Source organism: Hemiscyllium ocellatum, chromosome 10, assembly GCF_020745735.1.
Source record: "Hemiscyllium ocellatum isolate sHemOce1 chromosome 10, sHemOce1.pat.X.cur, whole genome shotgun sequence".
Classification (NCBI taxonomy): domain Eukaryota; kingdom Metazoa; phylum Chordata; class Chondrichthyes; order Orectolobiformes; family Hemiscylliidae; genus Hemiscyllium; species Hemiscyllium ocellatum.
Genome location: NC_083410.1, coordinates 82,085,350 through 82,106,374, shown reverse-complemented (window position 1 = coordinate 82,106,374; position 21,025 = coordinate 82,085,350). Strand labels below are relative to the sequence as shown.

Sequence of the window (21,025 nt, the reverse complement as noted above, 5' to 3'; positions counted from 1 at the left end):
TACTAAGAAGAACTATATTGCTTAACTTTTAACTTATTTCTTTTTTTTTACTTTGTACCTAAGATTTTGTACCTAGACACCTTTGGAGCTAAGACGGTGACTTTATAAACTTTTCACTGTACTTTTGTATCCTGTTACTTGAGTACACGTGACAATAAACTTAATTCTAATTCTAATTTGGCTGTGGGAGCAAAGCACAAATAGGTTGGGATGCTATGGGAGTGAGCACTATGACAGAGAGCAAAGAGCCTGCTGTAGTCCATAAGCTGTGTCCCAAAGTGCATGGTGTCCTTGCAGCAGCATTACATATAGTTGCCATGCAGCTCAAAATGCAGCATTGAAGTGCAGAATTGTCCTATAAGTAAATTGAAAACGTGCTATCGGAGTTCTTACAGACTGGTGATTGTCAGATATCAGATGCCAGTGATTGTGGGCATAGAATGCATGTGGTTGGTGCCCAAGGAGCATGCTCTGTGAGGTTAATGTCTGGTTTTCAACACTGAGGTCATTCAGAGAAAACTTGCAAGTTGATTGTCACCGGTGCTCTCTTCGGTTTCCTTGCAGAGTTTTCCTGACATCAAGCTGGCATGGCAAATTTGGGAAGATAGGAGGCTGAGTATTAACAAGGCAAGATGTGCCATTAACAAGGTGTTTAACAGGCATTAATCCCCATCAATTGGCAACTCACCACTGCCTAGTGAGAATCTTGGCATGCCACTAGTCACAGGTTGCTATTAGCATTGAGATAGGTCTCACCGCAGTTGTCACTCAATTCCACCACATATTTCACCACAGCCCATGTCATTCCCACTCCTGGAAGATTCCACGCATGAAATGAAAAAGGAATCACTGCATTTATTTCAGGTATTGTTACACACTACAGCATTAGCTCTAAATGGAAGTATACATTTAGGCTTAGATTTCTTTACAAAATTCAAGAGAAGAGAAAGCTTCACTTCTTAACCATGCTGTTAAAATCAGCGCTGTGTGTTACAAAATTGTAGAAGAATTCCTAACCCAACTCAGTTGACAGGACCAAGTTGGGGATGGACCTTGATTTTGGAACATTTAGTCTTGCTTCTCTGTTTTCACTATGAACAGTGCATTTCCAGTGTCTTGGGTACACATCACTCTATTAGATCCTTTTTTCTGTTTATAAGATGTGAGTGTCACTGGCTAGGCCTGCGTTTATTGCACAACCTTAATTGTCTTTGAACTGAGTGACTTGCTAGACCATTTCAAAGGGCAGTTAAGGATCAATCATGTTGCTAGAGGTCTGGAATCACATGTAGGCTCTATCAGGTAAGGCTAACAAATTTACTTTTCTATAGTACATTTGTGAATCAGATGGGTATCTTTGGTGATTGACAATGGTTACAGGTTACCATTTTTTAAACCAAATTAAAATTTCATCATCAACAGCAGGGAATTCAATCCATACAGCCAGAACATTAGCCAGGGATTGGAGATTGCAAGACCAGTGAAATTACCACCCTTCTACCATCTCCTCAAATAGGCCCCAAACCTAGCTCTGCAAACCCAACCTGGGAGCACGTGGGCCAGAAGATAGGATTTTCAATCCAAAGTGGGGGTGTTCCTTAGGAAGCAGGCAGGTGACTATTAAATGAGTGGAGGCTGCTAACTGCAGGTTTGGACTTGGCATAGGGCCTATCTCTGCACACCACCATGGTACTGCAGTTCAATGAAAAGCGAATTAAACCAAAAATATCCCCAGCCCTCACCCCATATATCCCTTCCCTCCACAAACTCTGTGCTCCATTCATACCAAATTAGAGGTTACACAACACCAGGTTATAGTCCAGGTTTATTTGAAAACTCAAGCTTTTGGAGCGCTGCTCTGACATCAGGTGAAGTGTGTGTGATTTCAAATAAACCTGTTGGACTATAACTGGTTTCATGTGATTTCTGACTTTGTCTACCCCTGATAAACACTGACACCTCCAAACCATTCATACTAAGCCCATTGCCACATCACTCCACTCATACCACCTTACACATCCTCTGTCAAACTCTGACTTTGCACCAATCAAGCCCTTTTTAATCCTAATGCTAACCTGTACAACTGTACCCATTCCTCTGGCCATTTATAGCTCCTATGTTAACTTAGAGCCAATTCATTCAAATTGATGCCTCCCATGTACCACCTGTTACCTTCCTCCAACTCACCTAGTACCCATCATAGGCAAACCTGAGGAATCATGCGAACATAATATGCATCTATTGATTATTGTCTCTATCTAAAGAAAAGATAATTGATTTTTTTTAAATGAATGCAGTTAAATTTGGTCAACTAATCTCTTGTGAAAACAAATATTTGTACTCTAAGTTGTTTGACAACTTTAACAGCTCTAATGACAGCTTCAACAATTTTGACAGTTTTCAACTTTGAAGCTTTTCAACACTTCTTTGGTAGTTCCATTGGGATTTTGTAATATTTAAGTCATTCCTGTCTATTTTTTACAATGTTAAAGAGTACCCGATCTGATTAGATTAGATTCCCTACAGTATGGAAACAGGTCCTTTGTCCCAACAGTCCACACCAACCCTCTGCAGAGTAACCCAGCCACATCCATTCCCCTATATTTATCCCTGACTAATGTACCTAACACTGTGCAATCTAGCATGACCAGTTCACCTGACCTGCACATCCTTGGATTGTGGGAGGAAACTGGAGCACCCAGAGGAAACTCACGCAGACACAGGGAGAATGTGCAAACTCCACACAGTCACCCAAGACAGGAATCGAACCCAGATCCCTGGTGCTGTGAGGCAGCAGTGCTAACCACTGGGGCACCTCTGCCTCCCTCACCACAAGGACTCCTGACCTGTCACCAGCTGACACGTGAACCCTTCTAAGGTATCCTGAGACCATATCCACAGGGTATCTCACCTCTTCGAAGGGGTAACCTCACTATGCAAAATAATTTGACTGAAACAGATCTGCTTTGGCCTGAGCACTCCAGGATCCAGAGTGAAAAAAAAATGGAATTTAACTGGAAAATAGTTGACCATTTAACTGACCAACTATCTCCACAAACCACAAAGTTTGGTCTGTCACCAAATCTGCATGAGAAAGCACATCAAGTTCTTGGCAAGCTTTACAACAGCATCACAGATTACTGCCTGAAAGTTGAGACCGTACTTACTGACATTGTTGTGCCACAGCAATTGGATTCAAGACCCTTTTTGCAGGTCTCAGAAAGCGTCAGGACTTAACTATGTCAAGAGAGTGATCAACTCAGGGCACTGCTTTTTAGATGGCTAAGAAAACTGGAACAGAAAACTGGGTGATGTGTGAAAAAAACCAGAAATTATGCATTTGAGGATGGGCCTTTCAATTTTTGGGTGCTTCTGCCATTTTCACTGTGACAGAGAGCTTCTCCATTGTGACAAAAGTCTGGGCAGTGATGTTTTATAACAACAACTTGCATTTAGACAGCAATGGTTTAAGGTGACTCACAGTAGCATCATTGGAGAAAATTTAACATTGAGCCACATAAGGAGATATTAGGAAGTGATCAAAAGCTTATTCATTGTGGTAAATTTTAAGCAGTATTATCCAGGAGGATAGTGGTAGAGATGCGGAGGAAATGTTAAGGATTAGAGCCCAGGCAGCTGAAGGCATGAATATTAACGGTGGAGTAGTGACATAAAAGAAGGCAGTGCCAAATCATTCTATTGCTAAAGCACCACTGCACACATTAATGTAACACTCAAGTGTTGAAAAGCTTGCTTAAAAAAGCACCATAACATAAATGCTTAGCTTTGGACAAAACAGTATACAAAAATATTATATGAACACATAATTTTAAAAAATGGTAACAAAAGAGTTTTACTTCTGGTTCAGATACAATTGTTGCAAACTTCTTGATAAAAGTGGCACTTAGGAGATTAAGAGAGAAATGTTTTATGGGGGCTATTGTTCACTTAGAAAAATGGAACACTGCATGAGAAAACACATCAAGTTCTTGGCAAGCTTTACAGAAAGCATCACAGATTACTGCCTGAAAGTTGAAACTGTACTTACTGACATATTGCTGTGCCACAGCGAGTGGTTTCAAGACCCTTATTACAGGTCCCAGAATACATCAGGACTTGACTATGTCAAGCGAGTGATCAACTCAGGGCATTGTTTTTTAGATGGCGAAGAAAACTGGAACAGAAAACTGGATGATGTGTGAAACTAAGCTTCTGATTTCCGTGAACCATTTCACGCTGGCACAGACCCATTAACCCCATGTTTTCCTCTGTAGTTCGGATATCCTTTATAAAACCTGTCATGCTCACCTTGCTAACTTGCGTGAGATTAAAATCAGTGGATTTATCCCAATATCCTGACTAATACTAATTCCTCAATTAATGTTACATATTAAAAATAAACACCTCACTATCACATTGCTGTTTATGGGAGTTCACTGTAAGCAAAATGACTACCTCATTTCTTACTTCACAACAATGACCATATTTCAGAAATACTTAATTGCCGTAAAGCACTTTGCAGTCACCTGAGGTTATTGGAAGGTCTCCCAAAAATACATTTCTTTCTTTACATTATTAAAACAATAGTTCTCCACATGCCCTTCTCTTCTAGTAAGTTAATAAATTTTTAGTTGAGTAATGGTCAGTTGCATAAACAGATATAATGTGAGTATATTTCGCACTGTAAAATGAAAGAATTCGAAGAATCGGTTTTTGAAAATTTGGGTCCTGAGAAAGAGGCTGAATGGGTTCCTGATCTTTCCATCGGATATTTTGGAAAGGAAGTACATCCAGCAACCTTTTCTTCAATCAATTGTTGCAAAGACAAATGTTATTAATCAATCCCCCGTGACATTTTCCATGGAAAGACCCGAAAATAAAGAACTTGCATTTTTATAGTACCTTCCAGGACCTCGGGCATCCCAAAGCAATTAGACTTAGTTCAGTCTTTGAATGAAATGCAATTAGAGGCTCAAGGACATTTTGGTATTCACTTGAAAATCAGAAACTTCCTATCTCCATTATACATGTTTTTTCAACTAAAAGTATGCCCATGTAACATTGCCACATGGCATAACCAATAGCATGGCAAAGGCCCTCTTGAATGCAAGGAACTACTAAGATTAGCAGGAAAGCCCTCAAGTTAAATTATGTAACCTTATTGTCGCATTAGTGACAACTCTTCATCATCCAGGTTGTTAATTGTAAGGGGTATAATCTGTGCAGACATGGACAATGAGGATAAAGGATCAAGACTGTGACAGAACCCCTCATGCTATAAGTTCACACTTCTCTGACATCGATGGGATCGATTGTGTTTGAAAGCTGCTTTACTCATTGAAATAACAAATTCCATCACCTAGAAGGGTACAATTTGGTACCATCAGGAGCTGGAGGGCCAAATGTATTCAAAAATAGGTGGCTTAAATCCCTCGAAAATAAACCAATTTTTTTAAAGCAACTGTTATAGGGCAGGCTTACAATTTTGAAATGGGATTGTGATCATATCATAAATATGTCTTTCATGAAATGTTAAGTACTTTTAGTACTAAATGAGTATATATCTTCAAATAGGAATGAAATGATGCAGAAAAACCTAAGACAATTCTAAGTACATTTTCTGGACATTCAAGATACCTGGTGCTCTTACTGCCATCTAATGTCTGAAAATGACAGCTACTAGATTCTTGTGTGTGTGCTGCTATTGAGAGAGGAACAGTTTAAATGCTGTGCACAGATTTTTAAATTCTCTTCATGCTCGGGGGCACATTTACACTGCTGCATGTCCATCCACTTGCCCATGAATATTAATTTGTCAGCTCAGCAACTTAAGTGCTTCCCCAAAGGCCATGCTTTATCTCATGGAGCAAGTCCGTGGCATTAGTCTCACCAATCAATCTCTCTCTCCTTCCTTTGAGAACAACACTTTTTGGAAAATGTATCTGTATCTGCATTTGACCAAAGAATTTAAGGTTAATTTTGGAACTAACTTGCCTCATACTGGAGAAGCTTGTGCCAAAAAAAAAACAGAATGAAATGGCTGCTCTCTGCAAACATATTGACTTGTAGAACATTTCAGTCATTTCTTTGACCTGAAGCTGAATATATTTATCCAAAGAAGGTTGTTATATATTTCATGCTTTGTATGATTCTTCCTATATACTTTAATGCTGACCTGAATATTGCATGCAATTCTGGTCTTCTTCCTATAAGAAAAATGTTGTGAAACTTGAAAGGGTTCAGAAAAGATTTACAAGGATGTTGGCAGGGTTGGAGGATTTGAACTGTAGAAAGAGGCTGAACAGACTAGGGTTGTTTTCCCAGGAGTGTCTGAGGCTGAGGGGTGACCTTACAGAGGTTTACAAAATTATGAGGGATATGGATAGGATAAATAGACAAAGTTTTTCCCTGGGGTGGGGGAATCCAGAACCACAGGGCCTAGGTTTAGGGTGAGAGGGGAAAGAAATAAAAGGGACCTAAGGGGCAACTTTTTCACACAGAGGATGGTACACGTATGAAATGAGCTGCCAGAGTAAGTGGTGGAGGCTGGTATAATTGCAACATTTAAGAGGCATTTGGCTGGGTATATGAATAGGAAGGGTTTGGTGGGATGTGGGCAGGGTGCTAGTGGGTGGGACTTGATTGGGTTGGGATATCTGGTCAGCGTGGACGGGTTAGACTGAAGGGTCTGTTTCCATGCTGTACATCTCTATGACTCTATCAAGTTGATATCCATTGCTTTATGAAGTATGAATTCATTGGCAGTGAGGGCAAAAAGATTATTCAGTTACGTGTTTCTATCTTGCATGGGACATGGCAATATTTCTTCAACTAATTAGCTGTCTAGGCCATTTCAGAAGATCAACCACATTGATGGAGGTCAGGAATCACACTTAGGCTGGTTCAAGGATTGTAGATTTCCCTCTCAAAAGGACATCAGTGAACCAGATGAGTTTTTACAATAAGTTGACAATAGTTATGTGGTTGTTATTAGGCTAGCTTTCCCATTTTATTGGGTTCAAATTTTATTATTTGCCATACACAGGGATTAAACCGATTTCTCCAAAATATTAACTTGGGACTCTGGGTTGCTAGTCCAGTGATAATGCCACCACACCACAACATCCCCATTATCTAACACAGTTGTTACCTGAAAAAGTGTTGTTTGCATTTTATTTTAAATCACTGAATTTATCTTGATCAACTTGACTGAAGAAACATTCAAAAGATATTCTTTACTATCGTAAAACATAGCAGAAAATACATACCAATGTTGGGAAAATCACCAGCCTCGGAGTCAGAGTTTATTATACAAGGAAATACCAGAGCTCCGGGGAGAGAAAGACACCAACAGCACAGTGGTCAGCTGTGATTCTTCTCTCAAACTGGAGCACATGTCATGATACTTTTATACATTTTCTGTTATAATAGGTCAATGATGAGATTATTGTCTCTGTAACATAGTTTGTTTATTGTCAACATTGCAGAATTGTTGATAGTTTTGGTGCAGTTCTGTCAGTTCCAGCGCAGCCTTTGTTAATTTCCGTGCAGTCATTGTCAGTTTCAATGTCTGCGCAGAAGTCTGTTGCTGTAGTAATGGGCGCTAATCGCTCTTCCTGAGAAGGACAATTACTCCAGCCCTGTCTATTAGCACTTTGTACTGAGTTCATGTCAAACTGTTAGCATTTCTATCAAAGGTGTTGGCTGGACCCAGACACTTCGGCGGGCAGTGTACGTTACTCGTGTATTCTCTCCCCCACCCACCTTAAACTAATCAACTGTGTTGTGAGTGCATTGTGCTGGCATTCTGGTGACCCCAGGTAGTATGTGTTTGCCCTGCTGTCTCTCTCCATATTGTGGTCCGGTGACCATCTTGTGTGTCAAGTGACCAACTTATGGCTCAGCGGCCATCTTGTGTGTCTGTGTGCCTAGTGTCACACTGCCCCAATCCATCTCCCACTTCACTCCCCCCTTTGTGATCAAGGAGGCGACTTCAGTGATCTCCCGCAGACTACCAAATTTACATGTAAAGGTCAGTCATCTCTAGGAGCTCCTCCTCCCAAGGGGTATTATGGAGTGCCAATTTCGTTGCTGGTACAGTTCTCATTAGTAGCATGTTACAGCAGAGCTTTAAACACCTGAGGCCCACACAGCATACCGGTATGAGTGCAATGAGGAAAACTATCCCGAGTGCCAAATAGGGTCCCCAAGGTTTACCTATCAACCAGTTTAGCTAGTTGTCTGTAATAGTGGCTCCCTGTTGAAAATTATCTAGCTGGTCTCGGATATTCTTGATGGCTTCTGTAATGTTATAAGAGGCATCAATAACATGGGTGATACAATTGTCACCAATAATTGTACAAACTCCCCTTGCTGTGCTAATTGATAATCCACCGTAAAACGTGTCTGCTGTGTGTAGAGTCTGAGTTCAGCCAGCTCTGTATTAATTGCTTCCAGAGCTTTCAAGGTATTATTTCCTAAGATAGCCAGGCCACATCCCAACTAATTTTGGTTTTTAGCACTGATGCCCCCTCGAAGTTAGAAATCCCAAGAATCCATATCCCAAAGTGGTGGGGGCCTGTCCATCAGCACAGAACTCCTGAGATCAGAGTCGAGATCAATGAGATCAGAGTCGAGAATGTGGTGCTGGAAAAGCACAGCAGGTCAGGCAGCGTCCGAGGAGCAGGAGAATCGACGTTTTGGGCCGTAGCCCATCAGGAATGGATGAAGGAGTCCGACCCAAAACGTCGATTCTCCTGCTCCTCAGATGCTGCCTGACTACTGTGCTTTTCCAATGACATTAGTTTGGTTGTAGGAGTCTTTAAATGGTTTTAGTTGGATCCAGTGCTTCCATGTGCCTTTTCCTTTAACATCTACGCAGGCACAGGTGTCCCCACTTACTACCACGCCATATGCTCCATTCCATTTTAGGGCAAAGCCTGGTTGTCAGACAGTGCTCGCACCAGGACACGGCTTCCTGCTGCTGGGACCCCAGTGAAGATTTGGGTTCCCCTGCCCTGTCCTTTTGTCTTGTTTATCAATTACAGATTTCTGCATCCTTTCAATCGGGCATGTAATTCTATCACATACCGCTGAATTTTATCTTTTAGTGGACCCACATCGGTGCCTCCTGTGATTATTGCCACTGGCAATTGCATTGCTTGCCCAGTCATTAATTCATATGATGTTAGCCCAGTTGCCTGATTCGTGGTGGCTCTTAATTTCATTAGTATGGCAGACAGCACTTCAGCCCATGTTCTGCCTTAACTAGTTTTGAGTGTTCTATTCATTCTCTCTACCATCCCTGGAGGTGATAGGAAGTGTGAATTTTTTGTCTAATGCCAATTAATTAGCAGACAGTCTTCATGGCCTTGCCTGTAAAATGTGTCCCTTGGTCAGAATCGATCAGGAGGTGTACCCTCCACCTCGGGATTACCTCCTCCGCTAATATTCTGGCTACAGTGGTCACAGTGCAGCTTTTGGTCGGGAATGCTCCTATCCACCGGGTGAATTGGACTATGATGACCAGGCAGTTTCCCACAGGAAGGTGGTAGTGGCCTTGTAAAATCTATCTGAAGGTGTTCCCAGGGTCCCCTAGGTCTGGGCTGGTGTCCCATCTTAACCTTTATGGGTCTCCCTGGGTTATGTTGTACACAAACCATGTATCTATGGCAGTTCTTGGCCACATCTCTTCCCTTTCCCTTCCAACACCACTCTCTCCCTAAGCTTGCTATCATGGCCTCTCTATTTGTATGGGAAAGCCCATGGTGTAGTTCAAGCAATGTGTTCTGTGTACATGCTGATGTTACCACCTTGTCCAGACACCATCCTCCACTTTGAATGCCCCTGCAGTTTCCATTGCTCTCTCTCTTCCTGCTGAGTGTCCTCCTGTGGCTGCTGAATTTGGTTAACATCTTTTGCTAATTCAATAGTTGCTATTGCAGGCTCGTCAATGGCTTTTTGTTCTAGGGCTTTCAGGGCTGCTCAGTCTGCTGCCTGGTTTCCTTTGAATTTTAGCCAATTTGGACTCTCTTTTGTTGACTCCTTTTGATGGGCTTTTATTTTTATTACTGCAGCCTCTTTTGGCTGTTCACTGGCACACAATAGTGTCTGAATTCTTAATTGGTGTCTGATAGGGGATCCCCCCACAGTGGTGAACCCATGCCACCGTGTGTGTATATATATATTCATGATTTTTCCTTTTGCTAGTTCTAGTGCTTTGAATGCTACCAGTTCTACTATCTGTGCGGACTGACTTCCATCAATCCTTCCAGACATAACTGTTTCTAACTTATCATTTACCACAGCCCATCCAGTTCAGGGTGACCCTGCTATGCTTTTTCGTGACCCGTCCATGAAGAAGGTCTCTTCAGCTGTGTCTAGGGGGGTATCCTTTCCCCTTCCCCCTCATCCCCATCAATATCCCCACAGTTGTGTGGATCCCTTGCGTTTAGAATTCCCTCAGCTGGGTTTTCTTCTGTATCCTTAACTATTACCACGGACTGACTTGGGTGTAAACGGACTGCCTCCCACTTTCCCCTTCTCATATTGGAGATGGCCTTTAGTTTCCATGTGTTTAGCATCTTAACTACGGTGTGTTTAGTGTGGAGGATGACATTCCCTGTCATTACTGCGGGCTCGCTAACCCTAACAGCCCAAGCCAGGGGGCCAATGTGTGTCAAGTTTGCTCTGCTGACTCTCCATATTGTGGCCTAGCGGCCATCTTGTGTATCAAGTGGCCAACTTATGGCTTAGTGGCCACCTTCTGTATCTGTGTGCCTAGTGTCACCCTGCTCCGTGCCATCTCCCACTTCACCAATAACCTGATGAGATCTAACTCGCGCCTTAATACTGATTCTATATCTCCACACCAAAACTCACTCCAATATTAACCCCCATAAACCCATTTCCAATCTCAATTCTCTAACATCCAGTCCCAATAAATCTACATCAAATATCAATACTTCCTAACCCACTTGTAATCTCACTCCCATACCCACTTCTGATCCTACTCAACAAACCAACTCTTGATCCCACTCCCAAACCCACACCTGATCCAATTCCAAAACCCCCTGCCAATTCCATTCCTGATCGGACTCCCAAACTGGCTCACATTCCCAAGCCCATTCACAATCCAACTCTTGAACCCATTCCTGATTATAAACTTGATTGCATTCTGAAACCCACTCCTGGTACCATTCCCAATCCATCTCCCAAAATCAATCTTCCAATTTAACTTTCAAATCAACATTCCAAGCCAATTTTCAATCTCAACCCTCCTCACCTAAACCCAGTTATCAGTATACAGCACTAAGCATATTCTCAGAATTGAAGTAACGCAGAGAACTTGAATGACTGTGAAGCAGAAGACGTTACAATGATTATGAAGTTTAACTAAATGAGATATTTGAAAAAAGGTTGAGAATTTTTAAATTATTGCACAGTCAGACCAGACTAACAACATGGGTCAGTAGGGTATTGAATGGACATGACTTATTGAGAATTACAATTCAGGTATCAGAGGTATACAGGAGCTCAAGGTTCATAAGATAAAATTGCATACTTTTAGAGCTGTCCAGTGAACATGGATTCCATTTGAGAAATTACTATAGCTGAGTCACAGAGATATACATATAGAAACAGACCCTTTGGTCCAACTCTTTCATGCCAACCAGATATCGTAAATTAATCTAGTTCCATTTGCCAGCATTTGGCCCATATCCTTCTAAACCCTTCCTATTCATATACCCATCCAGGCCCCTTTTAAATGTTGTAATTGTACCAGCCTCCACCATTTCCTCTGGCAGCTCATTCCATACATGCACCAACCTCTGCATGAAAATGTTTCTCCCAGATCCCTTTTATATCTTTCCCCTCTCACTATAAACCTATCCCATCTAGTTTTGCACTCCCCCACCCCAAGGAAAAGACCTTGTCTATTTACCCTATCCTTGCCCCTCATGATTTTATAAACCTCCATAATGTCATCCCTCAGTCTCTGACACTCCAGGGAAAATAGCCCCAGTCTATTCACCCTCTTCCTTTAAATGAAACCCTCCAACCCTGGCAACATTTTTGTAAATCTTTTCTGAACCCTTTCAAGTTTCACAACATCCTTCCTGTAGCAGGGAGACCAGAATTACACACAGTGTTCCAGTCATAGCCTAACCAATGTCCTGCAACATGACCTCCCAACTCCTATATTCAGTGCACTGACCAATAAAGGCAAGCATACCAAACACCTTCTTCACTATCCTATCTACCTGCAACTCTCAATGAACTATGAGCCTGCAATCCAAGGATTGTCCATTAACATTCCCCAGGACCTTACTATTGAGTGTATAAGTCTGCCCTGATTTGCCATTCCAAAATACAGCACCTCACATTTAGCTAAATTAAACTCCATCTGCCACTCCTCAGCCTATCGGACAATCTGATCAAGGTTCTGTTATACTCTGAGGCAACCTTCTTCGCTGTCCACTACACCTCCAATTTTGGTGTCTTCTGAAAACTTACTAACTATATCTTCTATGTTCACATCCAAGTCATTTATATAAATGACAAAAAGCAGTGGACCCAGCACAGATCCTTATGGCACACCGCTGGTCACAGGTCTCCAGTCTGAAAAACAACCCCACAGCACCACCCTCTGTTTTATCTTTGAGCCATTTCGATAGTCAAATAGTTAGTTCTTCCTGTATTCCATGAGATCTAACCTTGCTAACCAGTCTACCATGAGGAACCTTGTCGAACACCTTACTGAAGTCCATATGCATCACATCCACTGCTCTGCCCTCATCAATCATCTTTGTTACTTCTTCAAAAAACTCAATCAAGTTTGTGAGACATGATTTCCCATCCACAAAGCCATGTTGACTATCTCTAATCAGACCTTGCCTTTCCAAATACATGTAAATCCTATCCCTCAGGATTCCCTCCACTGATTTCAGGCTCACCGATCTGTCATTCGCTGGTCTTTCCTCACCATCTTTCTTAAGTAGTGGCACCATGTTAGCCAACCTTCCGGCACCTCACCTGTGATGATACAAATATCTCAGCAAGAGGCCCAGCAAGCACTTCCCTAGCTTCCCACAGAGTTCTAGAGTACACCTGATCAGTTCCTAGGGATTTATTTTAAACAAATCAATCTTTATGCATTTTAAGACATCCAGCACCACCTACTCTATAATTTGGAAATTTTTCAAGATACCACTATGTGTTACCCCACATTCTGTCTTTTATATCCTTCTCCACAATAAACATTGATGCAAATGACTTGTATAGTATGCCCCCCCCTCTCCTGCGATTCCACACACAGGTGACCTTGCTGATCTTTAAGGGGCCCTATTCGCTCCCTAGTTACCCTTTTGTCTTTAATGTATTTGTAGAATCCCTATGGATTCTCCTTAACCCTATTTGCCAAAGCTATCTGATGTCCCCTTTTTGCCCTCCTGTTTTCCCTCTTAAGTATATGCCTACTGCCTTTATACTCTTCTAACGATTCACTCGATCTCTGCCATTTATCCCTGCCAAATGCTTCCTCCTTGTTCTTGACTAAAACCTCAATTTCTCTAGTCATCCAGCATTCCCCACACCTACCAGCCTTGCCCTTTACCCTAACAGGAATATACTGTCTCTGGACTCTTGTAATCTTATTTTTGAGGCTTCCCATTTTCTAGCCATCCGTTTACCGCAAATATCTGCTCCCAATCAACTTTTGAAAGTTCTTGCCTCATACTGTCAAAGTTAGTCTCCCTCCAATTTAGAACTTCAACTTTTAGATCTGGTCTATCCTTTTCCATCACTGTTTTAAAACTAACAGAATTATAGTAACTGATCCCAAAGTGCTTCCCCATTGACACCTCAGTCAGCTCCCTGCCTTATTTCTCAAGGGTGGATCAAGTTTTGCATCTTCTGTAGTAGATACATCCACATACTGAATCAGAAAATTTTCTTGTACACACTTAACAAATAGCTCTCCATCCAAGCCTTTAACACTATGGCAGTTCCAGTCTATGTTTGGAAAGTTAAAATCCCCTACCATAACCACCCTATTATTCTTACAGATAACTGAGATCTTCTTTCAAATTTGTCTTTCAATTTCCTGCTGACTATTTGTGTGTGTGCGTGTTTGTGTGTTGGATGGGAGTGTGTGATGGTGGGAAATGTGGGGACTCCATACAAGGTGATCATCCCTTTCTTATTTCTCAGTTCCACCCAAATAACTTCCCTGGATGTATTCACAGAAATATCTTCCATAAGTACAGCTGCAATGTTATCCCTAATCAAAAATGTCACTCCCCTTCCTCTTTTGCCCTCCTATTGATCCTTCCTATTGCACCTATACTCTGTAACATTAAACTGCCAGTCCTGTCCATTCCTGAGCCATGTCTCTGGAATTGCTATGATATCCCATCCCCATGTTCATCTGCCTTACCTGTTAGGCCTCTTGTATTCAAATAAATGCAGTTTAATTCATCAGTCCTACTTCATTCACTGCTTCGTTCCTGCCTCACCTGTCTGTTTGACATACTCCTTCTCAAATCTAACAGTGTCAGACTGACGTCATTCCTCAGTATCTCCCTGGGTCCCACCACTACCTCTCACCCCCAGCTAACCTTACCAGTTTGAATCCTCCTGAGCAGCTGTGTAAATCCCCCTGCCAGTATTTTAGTCCCTTTCCAATTCAGGTGCAATTTGTCCTTCTTGTACAGGTCTCTTCTACCCCAGAAGAGATTCTAATTATCCAAAAATGTAAATCCTTCTCCCCTGCACCAGCTCCTCAGCCATGCATTCATCTGTTCTATCCTCCTACTCCTTAGCTCACTAGGTTAAAAATCCTCAACTCTCACTAACTCATGGCACCAGGAGTAATCCAGATATTACTACCCTCGAGAACCTACTTTTTAAATTCCTGCATAACTTCTTGTATTCTTTCCTCAGAATCTCATCTTTTTCTCTTCCTATGTCATTAGTTCCAATCTGTACAAGGACCTCCTGCTGGTCCCTCTCCCCTTTGAGAACATTGTGCATCCTGTCAGAGATATCCTTGATCCTGGCACCAGGGAGGCAACTCACCATTCTGATGTTTCACTATCAGCCTCGTGATTATCTGTCAGTGCCTCTGACTAGAGTGTTCCTATCACAATCGATTGCTTGGAACTGGCAGACCCTTCATTATATTAGAGCCACTGATGGTATCAGAAACCTAGCTGTTCAAGCTACCTTCCCCTCAGAGTCCATCACCTCAAACATTTTCCAAAACAGCATCCCTGTTTGAGATGAGGATAATCACAGGAAACTCATGCATCACCTGCCTCCCTCTCCTTCCTTTCCTGGAAGTCCCCCATTTACCTGACTGTATCTGTGGTTTACCTCTCTCCTGGCAACTGCCATCCATAATATCCCCTAGCTCTTGTAAATTCCCGATTGCCTCTAACTGCCGCTCAAACAGATCCATGCAATCAGATAGGATTTGCAACCAAATGCATTTCCTGCAGACACAATCATCAATGGAAACTGTCCCTAATTTCCACATCCAACAGGAAAGAGCACATCACTCTACTAAAAGCTGTCTTTGCATCTCAACAATCTACAGACCAGAAAATAGCACAGTCTTAGTGTTCTAAACACACTTCTCCAAGCTAGCTTAGTACTTGTTTCATAAGTTTAAAGTTTAATCAAGAGACAGATCTCAATAAAAACATCTAATCATAAAGGAACCCACTCTACTCACTGTTATAGATTTACAAATGAAAAACAGTAAGGTTACACTTTAAAATTAGACACTTATCTGCTCTCCTGCTGTGAGCTCTAACACACAGGTTTCTCAAGTTTAGCTGTGAATTTCACTGTTTGTTTGTTTTTCTTAGAAAGAACTCCAATGTCCAGAGATACTTGAAACCAAACAGCAAGGTAGCAGCTGTGCAGATTCACTGCTGAGTCAGACAGCAGTGTAGGTTTCTTTATCCATTTAAATCACTTCCCATGTGATCACTGCCTTTGTCTGTCTTTCTCCTTTTTTACAAGTGCCGTTGTTTTGATAATTTTCCCTCAAAGTTCCACATCACTGCAATAGCTAATAAAACAGTAATTACTGTTCCTAGAATTCGAGGAAATCAGCTCCAACTCTGAAAATAAAGCAGCAGCCACATTTTGTTTCTGTCCTCCAATCAGAATCCATTCATGGAACAATATTAATAAAATGAAACACAAGATTACCCACTGTTGCTGCCATCAAGCTTTGGCATCAATTATTGATTGCTTAATAATCTCATCCCACCACCGTAGGTACTAACCCAGCTGTAGGCAGGGTTGTCACCCCGTGCAATGTGCATGCAGCTAATCAGTCCCAACTAACAGATTGGGGATTGGTAGTCCTTTGAAAGCACTCAGTGCCTGATTGAGGGATTAGAAATTGGAAAGGGTGGGGTGTTCCACCCAAGAGCCATCTCTAACCTTCCTCCTAGCCTCTCTGCCCTCTCTTGTTGTATGTACCACCTTGCTTCCAATTCCCAACATGACTTACCTGCGGCCTGGTGATCTGACTTTACAGCTGATGGAATTCTGATGAGCTAATAGCCCTGGGTAAATCAGCCTTCCATCCCTGGGGTTGTGAATCCAGGATAAGGGGCCGCTCTGGCATGCTTACCTGACTGACTGAATGAACCTTCCCAGAAAAAAGGCAGTCTGAGTCTCTCACCTACTCTTCAGCAAGAAAGCAAGAGCCTAAAGCCACAAGACTCCACCCAATGAAACACTTAGCTTATACAGATAACTGATTAGTCATTCTTGCCAACTTTTTAACTGCTTTCATGTCATTCTTTCTCCACATTTTTGTCTTTCAGTTTATATTTTGCCGTGAGTGCAAGGAAGAGTATCATGAGGAGGAGTGCAGTGGCCTTTGTATGACAGAATGCACTGTGACCCAACAGGTAAGGGAGTGAATTCCTGGGAAAGCAATACCTTTTGATGCTTTCTGGTGCTGTATTTGCAAACTATTCATTTAGTTTTCTCGGTGGAAAAGAACAACTCTGCGTCTGTTTTGTGCCTTTAAGTGTGATGTCTATATTTATGAAATAGGCTTCTGTGCTGTTCTCAAGCAGGAATTGATATATGTGGTGAGAATATACACGTTCATCTGTCAAAAAGGGACAAGTAGATTTTTCTTGTTTCTAAAGAATCTTACACACTTATTTCAGTTCTGACATATAAACAGTAAAATAACAAATGGCACAGAGTGGATTACAAAACTATAAATACAATTGGAGAAATCAACTGATGTTACACAGCTGCATGAGCATTGAATGGTTTTTCAAGATCATCTGACACCTGAAATCAGATTATACCTTTAAATTATTTCATCATGAACTCTTATAGAATGATAAAGTACAGAAGAAGACTATTCAGCCAATTTTGCTGTGTTGACTTTTTTGAAAAATCAATCCAATTTGTCCCATCCCACTGCTCTTTCCCCAAACACTGAAAATTTTCCTCCAATTCCCTTTTGAAAATTATTGATGCATCGCCTTCCAACACAGGCAGTGCACTTTAGATCACAATATTTTGTTGCATAAAGACATTTTTCAAATTGTACTCTAGGACTTTTTGCCAGTTATTTTAAATCTGTGACTTCTGGTTACTATCCTCCAGCCAATGGAGATATTTTCTCCATACCTACACTACCAGAACCCCTCTGTTAGATCATCCCTATCAGTAAGGAAAACAATCTGGATTCTCTGGTTTCTTTACATAACCTTGGTCCCTTATTCCCAACAGGATTCTGGTAAATCTCCTTTGCACCAAAGCTTTGATATCCTTTCTCAAAATTATGATGGGCACCGATTCTATTTCCAGACCATGTTAATCTGGGGAATTACTGGTCATTTGAACTGAATCAATTGGCACACCTCTCAGATCCATGAAATATTATTGCTCAGCTGCTCTCCAAACATTGTCTTGTATGCCCTTAATATTCACATTTTCATTCTGAAGGTAGATAGATATAGTACACCATCATGAAGATTAAACTTAGCACTATCACTAGCATCTCCTTCTGGCCTTTCCCATTCTCCTTTGAACCATAATTTGCTCCTGAATGTGCAGAGTACAAAATATCAAATTTCTCTGTATGGTTGTGATTATTTGGGACTGTTATTTTTGGAATTGGATTTGGAAATGATGCAAAGCAATGCAAAATAAGCAAAAGCAAAGTGAATGTACACGAGTTCAAAAAAGCCACATCTACAACACGGAGACAGATGGTGATATTGATGCAGTTAATAGGTTAGGCAGTAAAGACAATTGCATAATGTCTAAATATGGAAAAAAAAATGTTAAGATAAAATGGAATCGATAGTCTTTTACAAAGAGTGATCAAAAGAAGAATAGGCAATCACAACTAAAAATGAGAGTATTTTTGTGGTGTAGAGGACATAGTTGAAGTTTGGAATGAGTACTCTACACTTCCTTTAATTTGGAAGAGGATGTGGCATAGCAGCTAGCACTGTCACCTCACAACACCAGGGTCCGTGGGTTCAAATCCAGCCTTGGGTGACTGTGTAGATTTTGCACACTCTCCCCATGTCTGTGTGGGTTTCCTCCAGGTATTCCATTATCGTCTTGCTATTCAAAGATGTGTAGATTAGGCAAATTAACCAACGTAAATGCAGGGTTATGGGGATTAGGTAGGGTGCTGGGTCTGAATGGGACGCTGTTTGGAGTGTCATAGAATCCCTACAGTTTGGAAGCAGGCCATTTGGCCCATCCAGTCCAGACTGTCCCTCTGAATAGAACCCCCCACCCCCAACCCCAACCCCACCCCCAGTTTATCTCTGTAACCCTGCATTTACCATGGTTAATCCACCTAATATGCACATCCCTGGACACTGTAGACACTTTAGCATGCCCAAGACTTGAAGGGCTGAATGACATCTTTCCAATGATTCTATTAAATGGTAAAGGAGGAGACCTGCTTATGTGATATTGAATAGGGAAAGGAATGGCAATCAACAAAGTAGGAAATTCATGTGCTTCATATGAGATGTTTCCTAGGTTATGGAAAAAAAGGTGGGATTTGCAGAGGGTCTGATCACAATCTACTAATTGTCCATAGATCTGGGATAAAATTTATAGGCACTTGAAAAAGTATTGACTAATAAACAAGTGTCACACTGGATTCATTAAAGGAAAATTGAATTTGAATAACTTGATTGAGGTCTTTGATGAAGTAATAGGGTTATCTTTCAAGAGGGTAGTACAGCTGATATTGTGGATTTTCAAAAGCTATGAGTCAAAATAACACATAATAGAATTTTAGCATAATTGGAGGTGCATGGGAGTAAAGGAACTATGGCAACATACCAAATTATACTATTTTAAAGAAGTTGCCAGAACAGAGGGGCAAAGTCTTTGTTAAGAAAAGCAGATCAGACCCTTGACTTCAAAATCGGTTAAGAGACAGGAAGGAGAGATTTGAATTGTAAACATGTTTTTCAGAGTTCAAGAAAATATATGGCAATGTCCCTCTGGGTTTTGCATCAGGACCACTGCTCTTTTTAATAGAAGTTAATGACCTGGATCTGAGTGCAGACCGTACAATTTCAAAGCTTGCAGCTGACACAAAATCAGAAACACAGGAAAAGTGAAAAGGATAATATATAATAGATTTCAGGAAGACCTAAGCTGATAAAATGGGCAGAACATGTAGCAAGTGAAACTATCAAACTAAATTGATACATTTGGCAGGAAGAAAGAAGCAAAATAAGTTTATACAGTATCATTTCAAGGAACAGAAAAGCACAATGTTTAGGTGCTAAGACAAGTTTAGAAGGTGTTTAAAACAAAACAGATAGGACACTTGGTTTCAATAATTGAGACAGTAAGTATAAAAGCTAGGCTTTTATGCTAAACATTTCCAAAATAATGCTCGGACTTTCTGGGAAGCACATTTTAGGAAATATATCCAAGGCATTCTCCTGGAGCTGAAAACATTAGGAAATTTGATTAGAGCTGTTCAAATGCATGAAGATTAAACAAGATTAAATAATGAGAAACCATCCACTCAGTAACCATAGGGCATAGAATGAAAGGAGACACATTTTTACACAGAGTTGTGATCTGGAATGCACTAGAAAAAGAGTGATGGAAGCAGATCGAGTAGTAAAATTCAAAAAAGGAAATCAATATGTTCTTTAAAAGAAAAAAAATCACAGCACAAAGGGAAAGAGCCCTGCCAAAGAGCTGGAGAAAATAAGCTGAAAATAAGTACAAATAAGCTGAATAGAACATAGAACATAGAACATAGAACAATACAGCACAGAACAGGCCCTTCGGCCCATGATGTTGTGCCGAACATCTATCCTAGATTAAGCACCCATCCGTGTACCTATCCAATTGCCGCTTAAAGGTCGCCAATGATTCTGACTCTACCACTCCCACGGGCAGCGCATTCCATGCCCCCACCACTCTCTGGGTAAAGAACCCACCCCTGACATCTCCCCTATACCTTCCACCCTTCACCTTAAATTTATGTCCCCTTGTAACACTCTGTTGTACCCGGGGAAAAAGTTTCTGACTGTCTACTCTATCTATTCCTCTGATCATCTTATAAACCTCTATCAAGTCACCCCTCATCCTTCGCCGTTCCAACGAGAAAAGGCCGAGAACTCTCAACTTATCCTCGTACGACCTATTCTCCATTCCAGGCAACATCCTGGTAAATCTTCTCTGCACCCTCTCCAAAGCTTCCACATCTTTCCTAAAGTGAGGCGACCAGAACTGCACACAGTACTCCAAATGTGGCCTAACCAAAGTCCTGTACAGCTGCAACATCACTTCACGACTCTTGAATTCAATCCCTCTGCTAATGAACGCTAATACACCATAGGCCTTCTTACAAGCTCTATCCACCTGAGTGGCAACTTTCAAAGATCTATGTACATAGACCCCAAGATCCCTCTGTTCCTCCACCTGACTAAGAACCCTACCGTTTACCCTGTATTCCGCATTCTTATTTGTTCTTCCA

The 21,025-nt window shown here is 41.4% G+C and overlaps 1 protein-coding gene across 1 annotated transcript in view; it reads left to right on the top strand.

Moving 5' to 3' along the window:
- prkn (parkin RBR E3 ubiquitin protein ligase) overlaps window positions 1-21,025 on the top strand; it is a 1,131,251-nt gene that overhangs the window by 1,083,936 nt on the left and 26,290 nt on the right. The window contains exon 10 of the mRNA XM_060831013.1: window positions 16,848-16,934. Coding sequence (XP_060686996.1) covers window positions 16,848-16,934 — 87 coding nt within the window. The remainder of the gene's footprint in view (window positions 1-16,847; window positions 16,935-21,025) is intronic.